Source organism: Schistocerca serialis, chromosome 3 (genome assembly GCF_023864345.2).
Source record: "Schistocerca serialis cubense isolate TAMUIC-IGC-003099 chromosome 3, iqSchSeri2.2, whole genome shotgun sequence".
In the NCBI taxonomy this organism is placed as follows: domain Eukaryota; kingdom Metazoa; phylum Arthropoda; class Insecta; order Orthoptera; family Acrididae; genus Schistocerca; species Schistocerca serialis.
Window position 1 is genome coordinate 844,799,923 of NC_064640.1, and position 14,646 is coordinate 844,814,568.

Here is a 14,646-nt window from a genome sequence, read left to right on the forward strand (position 1 = left end):
CGCTGCGCATAACAGTGACGTCCAACGGAGTGGGTGTTCAATTTGAAATTTCTCGTTGCAGGCCCGCATCGAGGAACTCGAGGAAGAAGTCGAAGCTGAACGCCAAGCGAGAGCTAAGGTGAGTAGCGTCGCTTACATCGTGCTATTATTTGAATTCGAATAACACTTTTAAGAAAATGATAGTATAGATATGGTTCTGACGATGGTCTTAGAATGAATATTGGTGCTTTATGTTGTGACTTGGCAAGACAGCCAAGCCACTATGAGATAGCCGAAAGGCACGCGTTTAAGCTCACGCAGGCTGGCGTGAGGTCTGGAACAGTTAAAAGAGTTGAGTCTAGTAAAAAAAGTACGTAGCTTCTGGAATACTTAACTTTAATCCATAATTGGTGAACATCGGTCTGACGGTACATGCATCACAAGATAAATAGCAAAAGATAATGGCGCCTTGCTAGGTCGTAGCAAATGACGTAGCTGAAGGCTATGCTAACTATCGTCTCGGCAAATGAGAGCGTAATTTGTCAGTGAACCATCGCTAGCAAAGTCGGCTGTACAACTGGGGCGAGAGTTAGGAAGTCTCTCTAGACCTGCCGTGTGGCGGCGCTCGGTCTGCAATCACTGATAGTGGCGACACGCGGGTCCGACGTATACTACCGGACCGCGGCCGATTTAAAGGCTACCACCTAGCAAGTGTGGTGTCTGGCGGTCACACCACACTTTAAATTTCTTAGATTAGACGCATTGTGACGCTGGTTATTGCAAAGACGTGTAATTCCTCAGCACATCTATATTCGTACTAACCTCCAGACAAGAGGTCCATATTTTATTAAGGAACAGTAGCATGTTCCCTTCAAGGAGCATTCGGAAGGACGACGGTTCAATCCCACGTCCGGCCATCCTGATTTAGGTTTTCCGTGATTTCCCTATATCACTTCAGGCAAATGCCTTTGAAAGGGCACGGCCGATTTCCTTCCCCATCCTTCCCTAACCCGAGCTTGTGCTCCGTCTCTCATGACCTCGTTGTCGATGGGACGTTAAACACTAATCTCCTCCTCCTCCTCCTTCAAGGACTGAAAGTGGAAAAGAACCATCGTGCCGAATACCTCCAAACGCGTTTTAGTATTTTATACTCCAGTTAACATGAAGTGAGTCTTTACACTGGTAGCAGCAGTACCATTTAATTTTCCACGCTGAAGACGAGATTCCAAGTTTCAGGAATCGTTTTACGCGTGCAATACCTCCCTGCAGTAGCTTACAGACGAGTTCTCTAGACATCTATGTAATACACTGGTATTAAAAGAATAATCGTGCAGAAAGATGTGCAGATACTTTTGACTTTCTCGGGGATCCGGAATATTCGAATTACGCGAATATGGGACGTGATGAGACTTTGTAAGTTTCATACCTCGTAGATAAGTCATACTCTGCCAGCAGTCTCCTATCGCATCGCTACCTTCCGCGATTTTTTTCATTTTTGAATTTTTTTAGCTGCCTCATACAACTAGAAACGACAACGTACCTTGATGTGAAAGTGTACTACCGAGTTGGTTACTATAATTTTGTTATATCAATGGTTCCCGAGAGCCCGATCTGGCCCACGAAAAGTGCGTTTGTGGCGTGCGCAGGCTGAGAAGCAGCGCGCCGACCTGGCCCGCGAACTGGAGGAGCTGGGAGAACGCCTCGAGGAAGCCGGCGGTGCCACCTCCGCGCAGATCGAGCTCAACAAGAAGCGCGAAGCCGAGCTGAGCAAGCTGCGCCGCGACCTGGAAGAGGCCAACATCCAGCACGAGAGCACGCTCGCCAACCTGCGCAAGAAGCACAATGACGCCGTCGCCGAGATGGGAGAGCAGATCGACCAGCTCAACAAGCTCAAGGCCAAGTCTGTACACTCAGCTCATTCGTACATTTATCATTTCTGTACCTGGAAGTACAGCACCATTTACTATCTCACCTTAAGAGTACAAGATAATTCTCTAGAACAGTTTACTTGTAACCTGAATGAAATTTTCACTCTATAGCGGAGTGTGCGCTGATATGAAACTTCCTGGCAGATTAAAACTGTGTGCCGGACCGAGACTCGAACTCGGGACCTTTGCCTTTCGCGGGCAAGTGCTCTACCGACTGAGCTATCCAAGCACGACTCACGCCCCGTCCTCACAGCTTTAATTCCGCCAGTACCTCGTCTCCTACCTTCCAAACTTTACAGAAGCTCTCCTGCGAACCTTGCAGAACTAGCACTCCTGAAAGAAAGGATATTGCGGAGACATGGCTTAGCCACAGCCTGGACGAGGTACTGGCGGAATTAAAGCTGTGAGGACGGGGCGTGAGTCGTGCTTGGGTAGCTCAGTCGGTAGAGCACTTGCCCGCGAAAGGCAAAGGTCCCCAGTTCGAGTCTCGGTCCGGCATACAGTTTCAATCTGCCAGGAAGTTTCAGTTTACTTGTAACTTCAATATCTTGCTATTATTGACTAAATATGTGTAACATGTTCTTTCCTTTTACTCGGTTCTCCACAGTTTCTGGGGCTCGAAATGTAAATTTAATACTAGTTTTTTGTTCAATGCCCTGTGATAAAAATTTTACATTCCTTCGGTGCTCAGAACTTTTTTATGATGATACACATCTGAAGTACACAAGTTGGGGACTATTACAATAAAAAATTTGCATCAGATATTGTTACATAGACAGGTAAATTGCATTTGCCGTATATAAAGCTTTGTTATTATTATTTCAGAGTAGTACATTAAATTTGAAAATTAAGAAAAAAACACGCTTAAGAAATGTATTTTAACAGAACTCTGGAATACTTGTATTTCACCTTGAGAGTACAAGAGAACAATTCTCTAGAACAGTTTACTTGAAACTTCAATATCTTGACGCCGGCCAGTGTGGCCGTGCGGTTCTAGGCGCTTCAGTCTGGAACCACGTCGCCGCTACGGTCGCAGGTTCGAATCCTGCCTCGGGCATGGATGTGTGTGATGTCCTTAGGTTGGTTAGGTTTAAGTAGTTCTAAGTTCTAGGGGACTGATGACCACAGATGTTACGTCCCATAGTACTCAGAACCATTTGATTTTTCAATATCTTGCTATCATTGAGTAAATATGTGTGACATGTTCTTTCCTTTTACTCGATTCTCCACAGTTTCTGGGGCTCGAAATGTAAGTTTAATACTAGTTTTTTGTGCAGTACCCTATGATAAAAATTTTACATTCCTTCGGTGCTCAGAACTTTTTTATGATGATACACATCTGAAGTACACAAGCTGGGGATTATTACAATAAAAAATTTGCATCAGATATTGTTACATAGACAGGTAAATTGCATTTGCCATATATAAAGCTTTGTTTTTATTATTTCAGAGTAGTACATTAAATTTGAAAATTAAGAAAAAAACACGTTTAAGAAATGTATTTTAACAGAACTGTGGAATACTTGTGTTGTTACAAAGGAGGAAATTCCACGGGATGAGGGCCTCATAGTTCTAGAAACATTTCGTGACAGGACTTCAAATGTTTTCAGACTATAAGTTAGAAATACCCGTTATGTAAAAGTTAAAATTTTTAATTGGCATCAGTTTCAATATTCTTTGCAATTAGACAAGTATATGGGTACACATATTAAAAGAAAATTTGGATGTTCCTGTCTTAAAATTTCGTTGAGATTGCCTGTTAGAAAACAGCATAAAGTGGCCTTGTAATGGAGTATTGGAGGGAAATAGTGTAAGGAATGAGATGAAGATGACTTTTCAATCCACAGGGCTGAGCATGACCGCTCTGCAGCTATCAATGAGCTGAACAACGTGCGCGGCGCCATTGACGGCTTGGCCCGTGACAAGGTAAACCCCCTGCCTTCGCTGAGCCCAGCATGTCCCCTGTTCTGTTCTGTCCCCTTAGGAGCCCCTCCCGACCCGGCGGTGGGCGAGTGTCCCCGTGAATCGCGGACCCTGGCCCAGCCCCGAAAACTTTTCCCTAGCAGTGTGTTGACCTATTCTTCTTGTTCTTAATGCTCCGCAGAGCCGAAAAGGACAAAGCTCAGTTCGCCTCAGAGCTGAACGACCTACGAGCGGGAGTCGACCACTTGTCCAACGAGAAGGTATCCAGTCAATGTCGGTTGGCTGAAAGCAAGCTATAACAAAAGGCTTCCATTGCTAATCGTTGCCGGCACAATTTCGCACGTTTCGTGCTTCTTTCCTTTGAGACGGCTGAAACTTTCAACTCTACTGCAGTAGCCCGTATACTCTCTCAGAAGGGTTAAACAATTAATTTCACAGTATTATTTGTTACAATCCTTGTGTAAAAGCGAACTGCTTAAATGTATCAGAAAACAAAAGTAATTACAAAATTTTACGGCTACTGCCTCAAAGGAAATGTAAACACCGAAAAAGCGGCTGAAATTTGATTAATAAGCTAATTCCGCTAAATACTGAAAAAATAATGAACGACGCTCAAGTGGCTTTGCTATGATATGCAACAACATATGTGGTAACATCCTATCTAATACCTGTGTATTAAGCGACTCATTTGTTTGTTGTTGTGTCCTATTTCGTGTACGTGTTGTGTGGTCGTCACTAACATGTTTATAACCAGTTAAATATCCTTTATCTTTTACATGTTCCAGACACACCTCTACTTTATAGGAACAATATTACGATGTTTGTAACAAAAGCGTTTCGTAACAAATGCCGCAGTTAAAACACAAAGCCGTAATCTAAGTAACAAGAGTGTTTCATAACAATTGTTGCAGCTATAATTTAATAAAAATTTTATACAAAACTAAATATGTTCAATAACAAGGAGTTTGATGAGCGATAACATCTTGCTCACTCACAGCTGTTGGTTTACTCTAGGTGTCTTAACAGCATTTCTGTATGAAAGGTTGATACTGCTTTTTATTCGTCACAGTTTTACCGAAACTCTCAAGCGGCATTTTAATATGCTTAAAATCAATATAACTTGATCAGTTAATATATGAAATCGGAAGTAGTAGAAACTCACCGTGTTCACATTTGCCCAGGCCGCCGCAGAGAAGGTTGCCAAGCAACTGCAGCACCAGCTCAACGAAGTCCAGGGCAAGCTGGACGAATCCAACCGCACGCTCAACGACTTCGATGCCGCCAAGAAGAAGCTGTCCATCGAGAACTCCGACCTCCTGCGACAGTTGGAGGAAGCCGAGTCGCAGGTGTCGCAGCTGAGCAAGCTCAAGATCTCGCTCACCACGCAGCTCGAGGACACCAAGCGTCTGGCGGACGAGGAATCTAGGGTCAGCACACTTACTACATCGAGCAAAGAACCGGCCCTCTACTGACGAGCAGTCGATATTTACAAGAACTCCTTTTCTACTTTGCAGGAGCGCGCTACACTGCTGGGCAAGTTCCGCAACCTGGAGCACGACCTGGACAACGTACGCGAGCAGCTGGAAGAGGAAGCCGAAGCCAAGGCTGACATCCAGAGGCAGCTGTCCAAGGCCAACGCCGAGGCACAACTGTGGCGCTCCAAGTACGAGTCCGAAGGTGTGGCTCGCGCCGAAGAGCTCGAGGAAGCCAAGTAAGTACCTACAGCTGCTGCCAGCGCCAGAAACTCTCCAGTTTGAAACCAGCAGACCTCGAGAGATATGATGTAAATACTACAACACATTCACATTACTGAGTAGCTAACCGTTGTACAACTATTTGTGCAGGCGTAAGCTGCAGGCCCGTCTTGCTGAGGCTGAGGAGACCATCGAGTCACTGAACCAGAAGGTCGTCGCTCTCGAGAAGACCAAGCAGCGTCTGTCCACTGAGGTCGAAGACCTGCAACTGGAGGTCGACCGCGCTACTGCCCTGGCCAACGCCGCCGAGAAGAAGCAGAAGGCCTTCGACAAGATCATTGGCGAATGGAAGCTCAAGGTCGATGACTTGGCTGCCGAGCTGGACGCCAGCCAGAAGGAATGCCGCAACTACTCGACCGAACTCTTCCGTCTCAAGGGAGCGTACGAGGAGGGCCAGGAGCAGCTGGAGGCAGTGCGTCGCGAGAACAAGAACTTGGCCGGTGAGTACCCCTGCAGGCGCCACCAGAATGCGGCACCGTCACCACCACTTTCAAAATCTCGTTACAATTCGTAACGCGAGCATTGTCTGTGCTTGCTTACAGACGAGGTGAAAGATCTGCTGGACCAGATCGGCGAGGGTGGCCGCAACATTCACGAGATCGAGAAGGCAAGGAAGCGACTGGAGGCCGAGAAGGACGAGCTGCAGGCAGCTCTGGAGGAGGCCGAAGCCGCCCTGGAGCAGGAGGAGAACAAGGTGCTGCGCTCGCAGCTGGAACTGTCGCAGGTGCGCCAGGAGATCGACCGCCGCATCCAGGAGAAGGAGGAAGAATTCGAGAACACAAGGTAATATGAGCAACACTTAGGCATATCGAATTTCCAAGCCCATTCCATTAAGGGCCGGCCGGAGTGGCCGTGCGGTTCTAGGCACTACAGTCTGGAGCCGAGCGACCGCTCCGGTCGCAGGTTCGAATCCTGCCTCGGGCATGGATGTGTGTGATGTCCTAGGTTAGTTAGGTTTAAGTAGTTCTAAGTTCTAGGGGACTGATGACCTCAGATGTTAAGTCCCATAGTGCTCAGAGCCATTTGAACCATTTTTGAACCATTAAGGGGCTAAGTATATATTCTTTAACAGTTTGGACTTCATTCTGCTGTATCCAGACAGAGCACTGCAAATTGTAAAAGTAATGCTACGCTATTAATACAGCTGCGGTAGAGCCTCGGGTGTATTGAATTAGCTATAGTGAAATAGAGCGTAACTGGACGCCAGAAAAAGGAAGTGATTATGACTCTTAGCTGAGGACGTCCAGGGTGGTTGTGAAAACAACAGGAATAGCAGAGATCGATCTAAGTAGAGCTACTTAAAGTCGTTTAGCAATGATAGATGGGAATGTGGGGGTGACTATGGCATCATTATAGATAAGATGAGGGGTTGAACTGAAAAAACACACTGAGGATCTGCTGAAACGTTTGAGTTCAGCTACTTATGCTATTAGGATTATTGCAAATTTTTGCGATATACATCTGAGTAAATTAGCTTATCGCGCCCATTTTCATTCTCTGCTTTCGTATGGCATCATATTCTGGGGTAACTCATCACTGAGTTAAAGAGTGTTCATTGCAAAAAAAGCGTGTAATCAGAATAATTGCTGGAGCTCATCCAAGATCATCCTGCAGACACTTATTTAAAGAACTAGAAATCTTCACTGTAGCCTCACAATATATATATTCACTTATGAAATTTGTTATTAACAATTCGAACGAATTCAAAAGTAATAGCAGTGTACATGGCTACAACACTAGGAGAAAGGATGATCTTCACTACTCAAGGTTAAATCTAACTGTAGCTCAGAAGGGGGTAAATAATGCTGCCACAAAAGTCTTTGGTCACTTACCTAATAGTATCAAAAGCCTGACAGATAGCCGTATAGCATTTAAAAGGAAATAGAATGAATTTCTTAATGGCAACTCCTTCTACTCATTAGATGAATTTTTGGATATAGTAAGTGGGTGAGTGTCATGTAATATTTTGTCTAATGTAATATCTTGTATAAACACCTTTTATTAATCTGACACGTTCCACATCATTACGAAGTGTCGTATTCATGATCTATGGAACAAGTACTAATCTAATCTAAAGATAACGACCCCACCCGAACTCAGTATGGCGGCATCCTATCTAAGAATTTCCGCTACGAATTCTCGGTAACAGACTGCTTACCGCCCGGCAGCACCCTTGGACGCCGCAAACTAGACTGTACTCCACTTTTTGCAGTGATCGAATATTCTCGCATTCAGCTACTATATACATATACTTCTGCTCTTTCTCGACAGAGCACTAGAAATGCCTTTGTTTACACCCCACTCTCTTATCCATAGACCACGTTTTTGGGAATCAGTGATCAGGTGTACTGAAAACTCAATGTTCGATGTTCTCCCACAGGAAGAACCACCAGCGTGCTCTCGACTCCATGCAAGCCAGCTTGGAGGCTGAAGCAAAGGGCAAGGCTGAAGCTCTGCGTATGAAGAAGAAGCTCGAGGCCGACATCAATGAGCTGGAGATTGCTCTGGACCACGCCAACAAGGTAATTATACCTCTTTTATCCAACGTCCCGACGCAGATGTCACTAATATCGAGTACTGCATGAGAGAAATTGTTCAGGGAGCCATTGCATTAGCTACGGGCTCGAGCGCTAGTACATCGCTGCCTGTCCGTTTCCGCAGGCCAACGCTGAGGCGCAAAAGAACATCAAGAGATACCAGCAGCAGCTGAAGGACATCCAGACCGCCCTGGAGGAGGAGCAGCGAGCCCGCGACGACGCCAGGGAGCTGCTGGGCATCTCTGAGAGGCGCGCCAATGCGCTGCAGAACGAGCTGGAAGAGTCACGCACTCTGCTGGAGCAGGCCGACCGCGGCCGCCGACAGGCCGAACAGGAGCTCAGCGACGCGCACGAGCAGCTCAACGAGCTGTCTGCGCAGAACACCTCCATCTCCGCCGCCAAGCGCAAGCTCGAGTCCGAGCTGCAGACCCTGCACGTAAGTAGCACTGCCTACACAGATTAACTTGGCCAACCGGTCTTCAGTGGAATATTACATAAACAGTAAACTGCCTTCGCCTACAGATATCTCTCACCAAGAGCTGTCGTTGTTTTCACCTTTATATTCACTACAGGGATGCACCCGCCAGGTTAGCCAAGAGCTGCTTCCTGGACTCGGGTAGGCGCGCAGGCCCCGGCTCGAATTCGCCCGGCAGCCAGTGTGCCGGCCAGCCTGGATGTGGTTTTTAGGCGGTTTTCCACATCCTACTCGGTGAATACCGGGCTGGTCCTCACGTCCCGCCTCAGTTACACGGCTCCCAAACATCTGAACACATTCGCACTGTTCCATGGACTGCACTAGACACAGACAGTTGGGGTACGCTAATTCCGTCCTGGGGGTACAGGATGGCGGCAAATCCGATTAACCTTGCCGACCCTGTGTCATTGCGGGAAAAAGGCACAAGCCAAAGAAAGAATTCACTACAGGGGTGTACTTCAGAACTAAGAAAGATTTCTACAGGCCCTAACTTATTACTGTACTACTTGTTGGAACGACACACAGAGTAACGACACACACTGAATGCAATTCAGAATTTTGGTACGAGCATTTGACAAACTTATCCTGTCTTAGGCTATCGAGCATCTCAGTTAACCAGAGACATCAGTTAAACTGTTTTCCGAGAAAAATATCCCCTAGATCTACACAGATATTTTGTCAACCAAGCAACTAGTCGTGAGGGTATATTCTTTTCTCGAATATCCTGTAAAATAGTGCATTAGTAAATCGTGAAAGAGCTGAGTGACTTGTAAGAAATACGAAGCTACATTGACTGGATTTTTTGCTCGCAGTCTGACCTGGACGAGCTGCTGAACGAGGCCAAGAACTCCGAGGAGAAGGCGAAGAAGGCGATGGTGGACGCAGCGCGATTGGCTGACGAGCTCCGTGCCGAACAGGACCACGCGCAGACGCAGGAGAAGCTGAGGAAAGCCCTCGAGCAGCAGATCAAGGAACTCCAGGTACGAGTCGCAGGCTCTCGGGCCCACTGGTACCTGTTTGTCCGTCCAGCGGCAGCTCCAACCGCGTCTGCCTTCATAACTTCCTTGTACATAGCTTCAGTATTTTTGTGGACGTTTTCTGTTGCTCAAACAGAACTCCGTAAATATTGTCCCTATGTATCACTAGAGTTTCACAAGAAAGCTCTCAATTTTCTTTTTTTTATACAGATATATAGAAAGCAGCTTCATTTTAGGCGTCAGCTCCATTTCTCACCTCTCCGATTGTAAATAGCTCCGTTGTTGTTGTTGTGGTCTTCAGTCCTGAGACTGGTTTGATGCAGCTCTCCATGCTACTCTATCCTGTGCAAGCTTCTTCATCTCCCAGTACCTACTGCAGCCTATATCCTTCTGAATCTGCTTGTGTATTCATCTCTTGGTCTCCCTCTACGATTTTTACCCTCCACGCTGCCCTCCAGTACTAAATTGGTGATCCCTCGATGTCTCAGAACATGTCCTACCAACCGATCCCTTCTTCTAGTCAAGTTGTGCCACAAGCTCCTCTTCTCCCCAAATCTATTCAATACCTCCTCATTAGTTATGTGATCTACCCATCTAATCTTCAGCATTCTTCTGTAGCACCACATTTCGAAAGCATCTATTCTCTTCTTGTCCAAATTATTTATCGTCCACGTTTCACTTCCATACATGGCCACTCTCCATACAAATACTTTCAGAAACGACTTCCTGACATTTAAATCTATACTCGATGTTAACAAATTTTTCTTCTCAGAAACGCTTTCCTTGCCATTGCCAGTCTACATTTTATATCCTCTCTACTTCGACCATCATCAGTTATTTTGCTCCCCAAATAGCAAAACTCCTTCACTACTTTAAGTGTCTCATTTCCTAATCTAATTCCCTCAGCCTCACCCGACTTAATTCGACTACATTCCATTATCCTCGTTTTGCTTTTGTTGATTTTCATCTTATACCCTCCTTTCAAGACACTGTCCATTCCGTTCGACTGCTCTTCCAAGTCCTTTGCTGTCTCTGACAGAATTATAATGTCATCGGCGAACCTCAAAGTTTTTATTTCTTCTCCATGGATTTTAATACCTACTCCGAACTTTTCTTTTGTTTCCTTTACTGGTTGCTCAATATACAGTTTGAATAACATCGGGGATAGGCTACAACCCTGTCTCACTCCCTTCCAAACCACTGCTCCCCTTTTATACCCCTCGACTCTTATAACTGCCATCTGGTTTCTGTACAGATTGTAAATAGCCTTTCGCTCCCTGTATTTTATCCCTGCCACCTTCAGAATCTGAAAGAGAGTATTCCAATCAACATTGTCAAAAGCTTTCTCTAAGTCTACAAATGCTAGAAACGTAGGTTTGCCTTTCCTTAATCTTTCTTCTAAGATAAGTCGTAGGGTCAGTATTGCCTCACGTGTTCCACGAAATCCAAACTGATCTTCCCTGAGGTTCGTTAAGGTAGTCAAATTTAAATTGTTCTCGTTCTCGACATTATAGAATTTTCCCGAGGAGACTAACAAAGGTTGTGGAACTCGTCTGCAGGTACGATTGGACGAAGCCGAGGCGAACGCTCTCAAGGGTGGCAAGAAGGCAATCCAGAAACTGGAACAGCGCGTACGGGAACTGGAGAACGAACTGGATGGCGAACAGAGGAGGCACGCGGACGCACAGAAGAACCTGCGCAAGAGCGAGCGCCGCATCAAGGAGCTCAGCTTCCAGGCAGAGGAGGACCGCAAGAACCACGAGCGCATGCAGGACCTGGTCGACAAGCTGCAGCAGAAGATCAAGACCTACAAGAGGCAGATAGAAGAAGCCGTAAGTAGCAAATTTGCACACCCTGTCAAATCTGTTTAGCCTCTCGCAACTGTCTCGAGCTTAATTTTAAACGAAAAGATTTTCTTATCCTGCAAACAGCTGTCCAAACGCAGGAGTATGAGACGGTGACGTGTGTTGCAGGAGGAGATTGCAGCCCTGAACTTGGCCAAGTTCCGCAAGGCACAGCAGGAACTGGAGGAAGCGGAAGAGCGCGCAGACTTGGCTGAGCAGGCCATCGCTAAGTACCGTGCCAAGGGCCGCGGGGGCTCCGCCGCTCGTGCACTCAGCCCACCCGTGAGTACACTTCATTTCGTTAATCAGTGACTTCAGGGAGATTCGTCGCAATCTCAGATTGCATGCAGATGGCGCAGTTGTTTACCTGAGAACATTATAGTAGTACCCAGTAAGACTTCAATCAAAACATCGGCAGCGAGTACTTACACGAAAGTACTATAATTCAGTAACGATGCAGAGCGCACAGTGTGTAGTCTCGCGGTAGCGTTCTCTATTCCCAAGCAGGGGGTCCTGGGTTCGGTTCCCATCGGGGTCATAGATTTTTTTTTTTTCCTGCCTCGAGATGACTGGGTGTTGTGTCGTCTTCATCATCATCATCATTCATCCACATTACGGTCGGAGAAAGGCAATGGGTAAAGGAGTATGGGACTCATCGTCATCACACATCTAGAAGCATAGAACTGTGGAAGCCGTCAGTCGTCAATCATACAGAATAAGTTGCAGATAAATAAAATGGCAGGCTTCGATTTACTGAAAGAATACTGCTCGAGTAATTGTGTGGTATCTATTTGAAATTGCACCGCAGGCAGAGGGGGGAAGTTTCGTCAGGAGCTCGACTGTAGGCATAGTCTTGGAAATTCTAAACTGATAGGCACTAGCAAATAGACCCGTAAAATCTCGTGGAAACTAACTTAGAAATTTTCGTAAACAGGTTCCTGCCCTCAAATCTACAAATAGGCTACTGAATTAGAAAATAGTTGTACGTTATGTTGTTCCTCGTGGAACCAAACTTGGCAGGAGAGAAAATGAAAGAACAGCTTTCAGTGGCAATAAAAGTAATAGTGGTAGCTTAAGTCATTGCTAAATTATCGAAGATACAGTACTTTATAAATATTTCGTAGGATTGCATAATGTTTTAAGATAAAAAAATCTTGTATGCTCTTAAGACTACTTTAAACAAAATTTAAATCAACAGTAAACATCTCGTTTTATTTTTCATATTTAGTAATATAGAAAAAATGCAGTATTTTGGGAAGTGCTAGAATGGAGTTTGTTTTTGTTCTGCAGCCAGCGGCCAAGGGTCGCAAGATTCCTGGTGCCGAGTAAACGGTGGGCTACCTTGTAAGTGCTTGTAAGCGCTCTTGTGTTGGTTGTGTGTCCTTCCTGAATGCTCGTGTCACACATCAGGCAAGCGGCCCTAGTGACATTCCCCAGGCTCAGCATGACTCCTCGTGTCTTCCCACAATACGCACGTGAGACGTGCATCATCCTTCTGCAAATATCTCAACACGAGTGAAAAATCTTATATTTTTTGCACTCACTGAGAAATTTCTCGCATACCTCAGACTCGGTATTGCTGCGGAGAGCTACGCAGCCGTTTTAATTGTGCCTTCCCCGTTCGCATGACCGATATTGCCTGAAAATGGTTTACATAAAGCATGGCCTTCGAGGACACCTGAGACTTCGAGTTTGCTTGGAGAGCGACTATAGTTTTACGTGTGGTTTGAATGATTGCTTTGTACAGAAATGCTTAAAGTGGTGTTTTCCTAAACAGTACAGTGATACGTTGGAACAGAATGGCTTCAGTACAACTATATAAAATGTTCTCTCTTTTGGAATGGCATTGACCATTCACTCTCTTTATCTGAACCACTGGTTTCTCAGTTCTTTTTCGTCCCAGATGCCTGTTACTTTCAAATTACTGAAGCCAATAAAAAGTTTCCAAAAACACTATATTTTTACAGAGAATATTGCTCCACACTTATCCCTTCACGTAATGCCTATAACCTGACGACTTTTTGTAACAGTGTATGCTGTGGTGTGCAGTTTGTTGGTTCCTTATTTTGACATTCTTGGAAGCCGTTTCTGGGCTCCTGTTTTACACTTATGACCAAATATACAAAAGCACAAGAATGTGGTTCATTAATGGATGAAAGACATAAGATGTAAGGTCTTGCAGAGACTGATTGTGTATGAGAGTTTAAATAGCTGCAGTGTGTTAGTAGTTTCTTCTGCAGTAAAATACAGGAAGTTTACAAAATTAAATACATTGACATCTTAATTAAAGTCTTTCAAATAATCAACAGATTTGTGTATCACAACTCTGCTTTCTGGAGTGAAAGTTGCTCCCCTCAGTACAAGGAAAAAGCGTAAATGATGCTAGCATCAACTAATAAAATAGAAAGTTGTGTACGCAGTGCTGACGTAGATGTCTTATGTTGCAGCCACACCGGCCCGCCATCAGGCCGCAACTGGATGGCAACGCCTTCCCACCACGATTCGACCTCCATCCTGAAGGCGAATTCTAATGACCAGCATTTGGGAGTGCCATGCAGTTATATGATGGAAGCTTGAAAATATTTTATTTTATATTTTGTTTGTCAATAAATATATTTAAGCTATATATATGTATACTTGCTCGTATATGTATATGTATACTTATTCCATATTATCATCGTGTCACGTGGGATAAGTGAGATTGTCATACTAGTGAGCCAGACCTTTGCCAAAGAAGCAGACACGTTCAAATCAGCCCTAATTCTTCGTTCGATTCTGGTCCCTGGCTCGACTAACTTGTGTGACTGATCACTTAATGTACGTGGCTACTCAAGGAACCAATAAAGAACTAATTTTGCTATTCTGTGAGCATTCTTATTTGTAGAAAAATTATCACTACCTGTACCCTTTATTGTAGCAACTTAACTTTGAAGAGTGTAAGACAAAAGTTATCTGTGCCAATATCAAAACTTATATTCACACTCAGTTGGTTTTTAGTAAAGTAAACATGCGAAGAAAGACAGAAGACTTCAGTAAATATAAATTCAAATACACACACAATGAAACTGAATCACAGTTAGCAATAAATGTAGAAAAATGTAAGTTAATGCAGATGAGTAGAAGAAACAAACCCATAACCTTCAAGTACAGTATTAGCAGTATGCTGCTTGACAAAGTCACATTGATTAAATATCTAGGCATAATGTTGCAAAGCAATTTGAAATGGAAT

The 14,646-nt window shown here is 44.9% G+C and overlaps 1 protein-coding gene and 1 non-coding gene across 25 annotated transcripts in view; one reads left to right on the forward strand and one right to left on the reverse strand.

Moving 5' to 3' along the window:
- Nucleotides 1-14,280, forward strand: part of LOC126470931 (myosin heavy chain, muscle) — a 48,148-nt gene extending 33,868 nt beyond the window's left edge. For 17 of the 24 annotated variants that reach the window (XM_050098981.1, XM_050098965.1, XM_050098980.1 and 14 more), the window contains exons 27-39: nt 62-118; nt 1,626-1,879; nt 4,012-4,090; nt 5,012-5,257; nt 5,345-5,541; nt 5,675-6,024; nt 6,127-6,367; nt 7,965-8,106; nt 8,246-8,557; nt 9,409-9,576; nt 11,133-11,405; nt 11,547-11,699; nt 13,865-14,280. In XM_050098981.1, coding sequence (XP_049954938.1) covers nt 62-118; nt 1,626-1,879; nt 4,012-4,090; nt 5,012-5,257; nt 5,345-5,541; nt 5,675-6,024; nt 6,127-6,367; nt 7,965-8,106; nt 8,246-8,557; nt 9,409-9,576; nt 11,133-11,405; nt 11,547-11,699; nt 13,865-13,948 — 2,556 coding nt within the window. In that variant the 3' untranslated portion in view covers nt 13,949-14,280. Of the gene's footprint in view, nt 1-61; nt 119-1,625; nt 1,880-3,754; nt 3,834-4,011; nt 4,091-5,011; nt 5,258-5,344; nt 5,542-5,674; nt 6,025-6,126; nt 6,368-7,964; nt 8,107-8,245; nt 8,558-9,408; nt 9,577-11,132; nt 11,406-11,546; nt 11,700-12,707; nt 12,762-13,864 lie in introns of all 24 variants that reach the window. The other 7 variants (XM_050098982.1, XM_050098974.1, XM_050098970.1 and 4 more) reach the window with 2 other exon arrangements.
- On the reverse strand, nt 2,063-2,137 carry Trnas-cga (transfer RNA serine (anticodon CGA)). The gene has a single exon. It is a non-coding gene; the product is annotated as a tRNA-Ser (tRNA).
- Nucleotides 14,281-14,646: the final 366 nt, after the last annotated feature.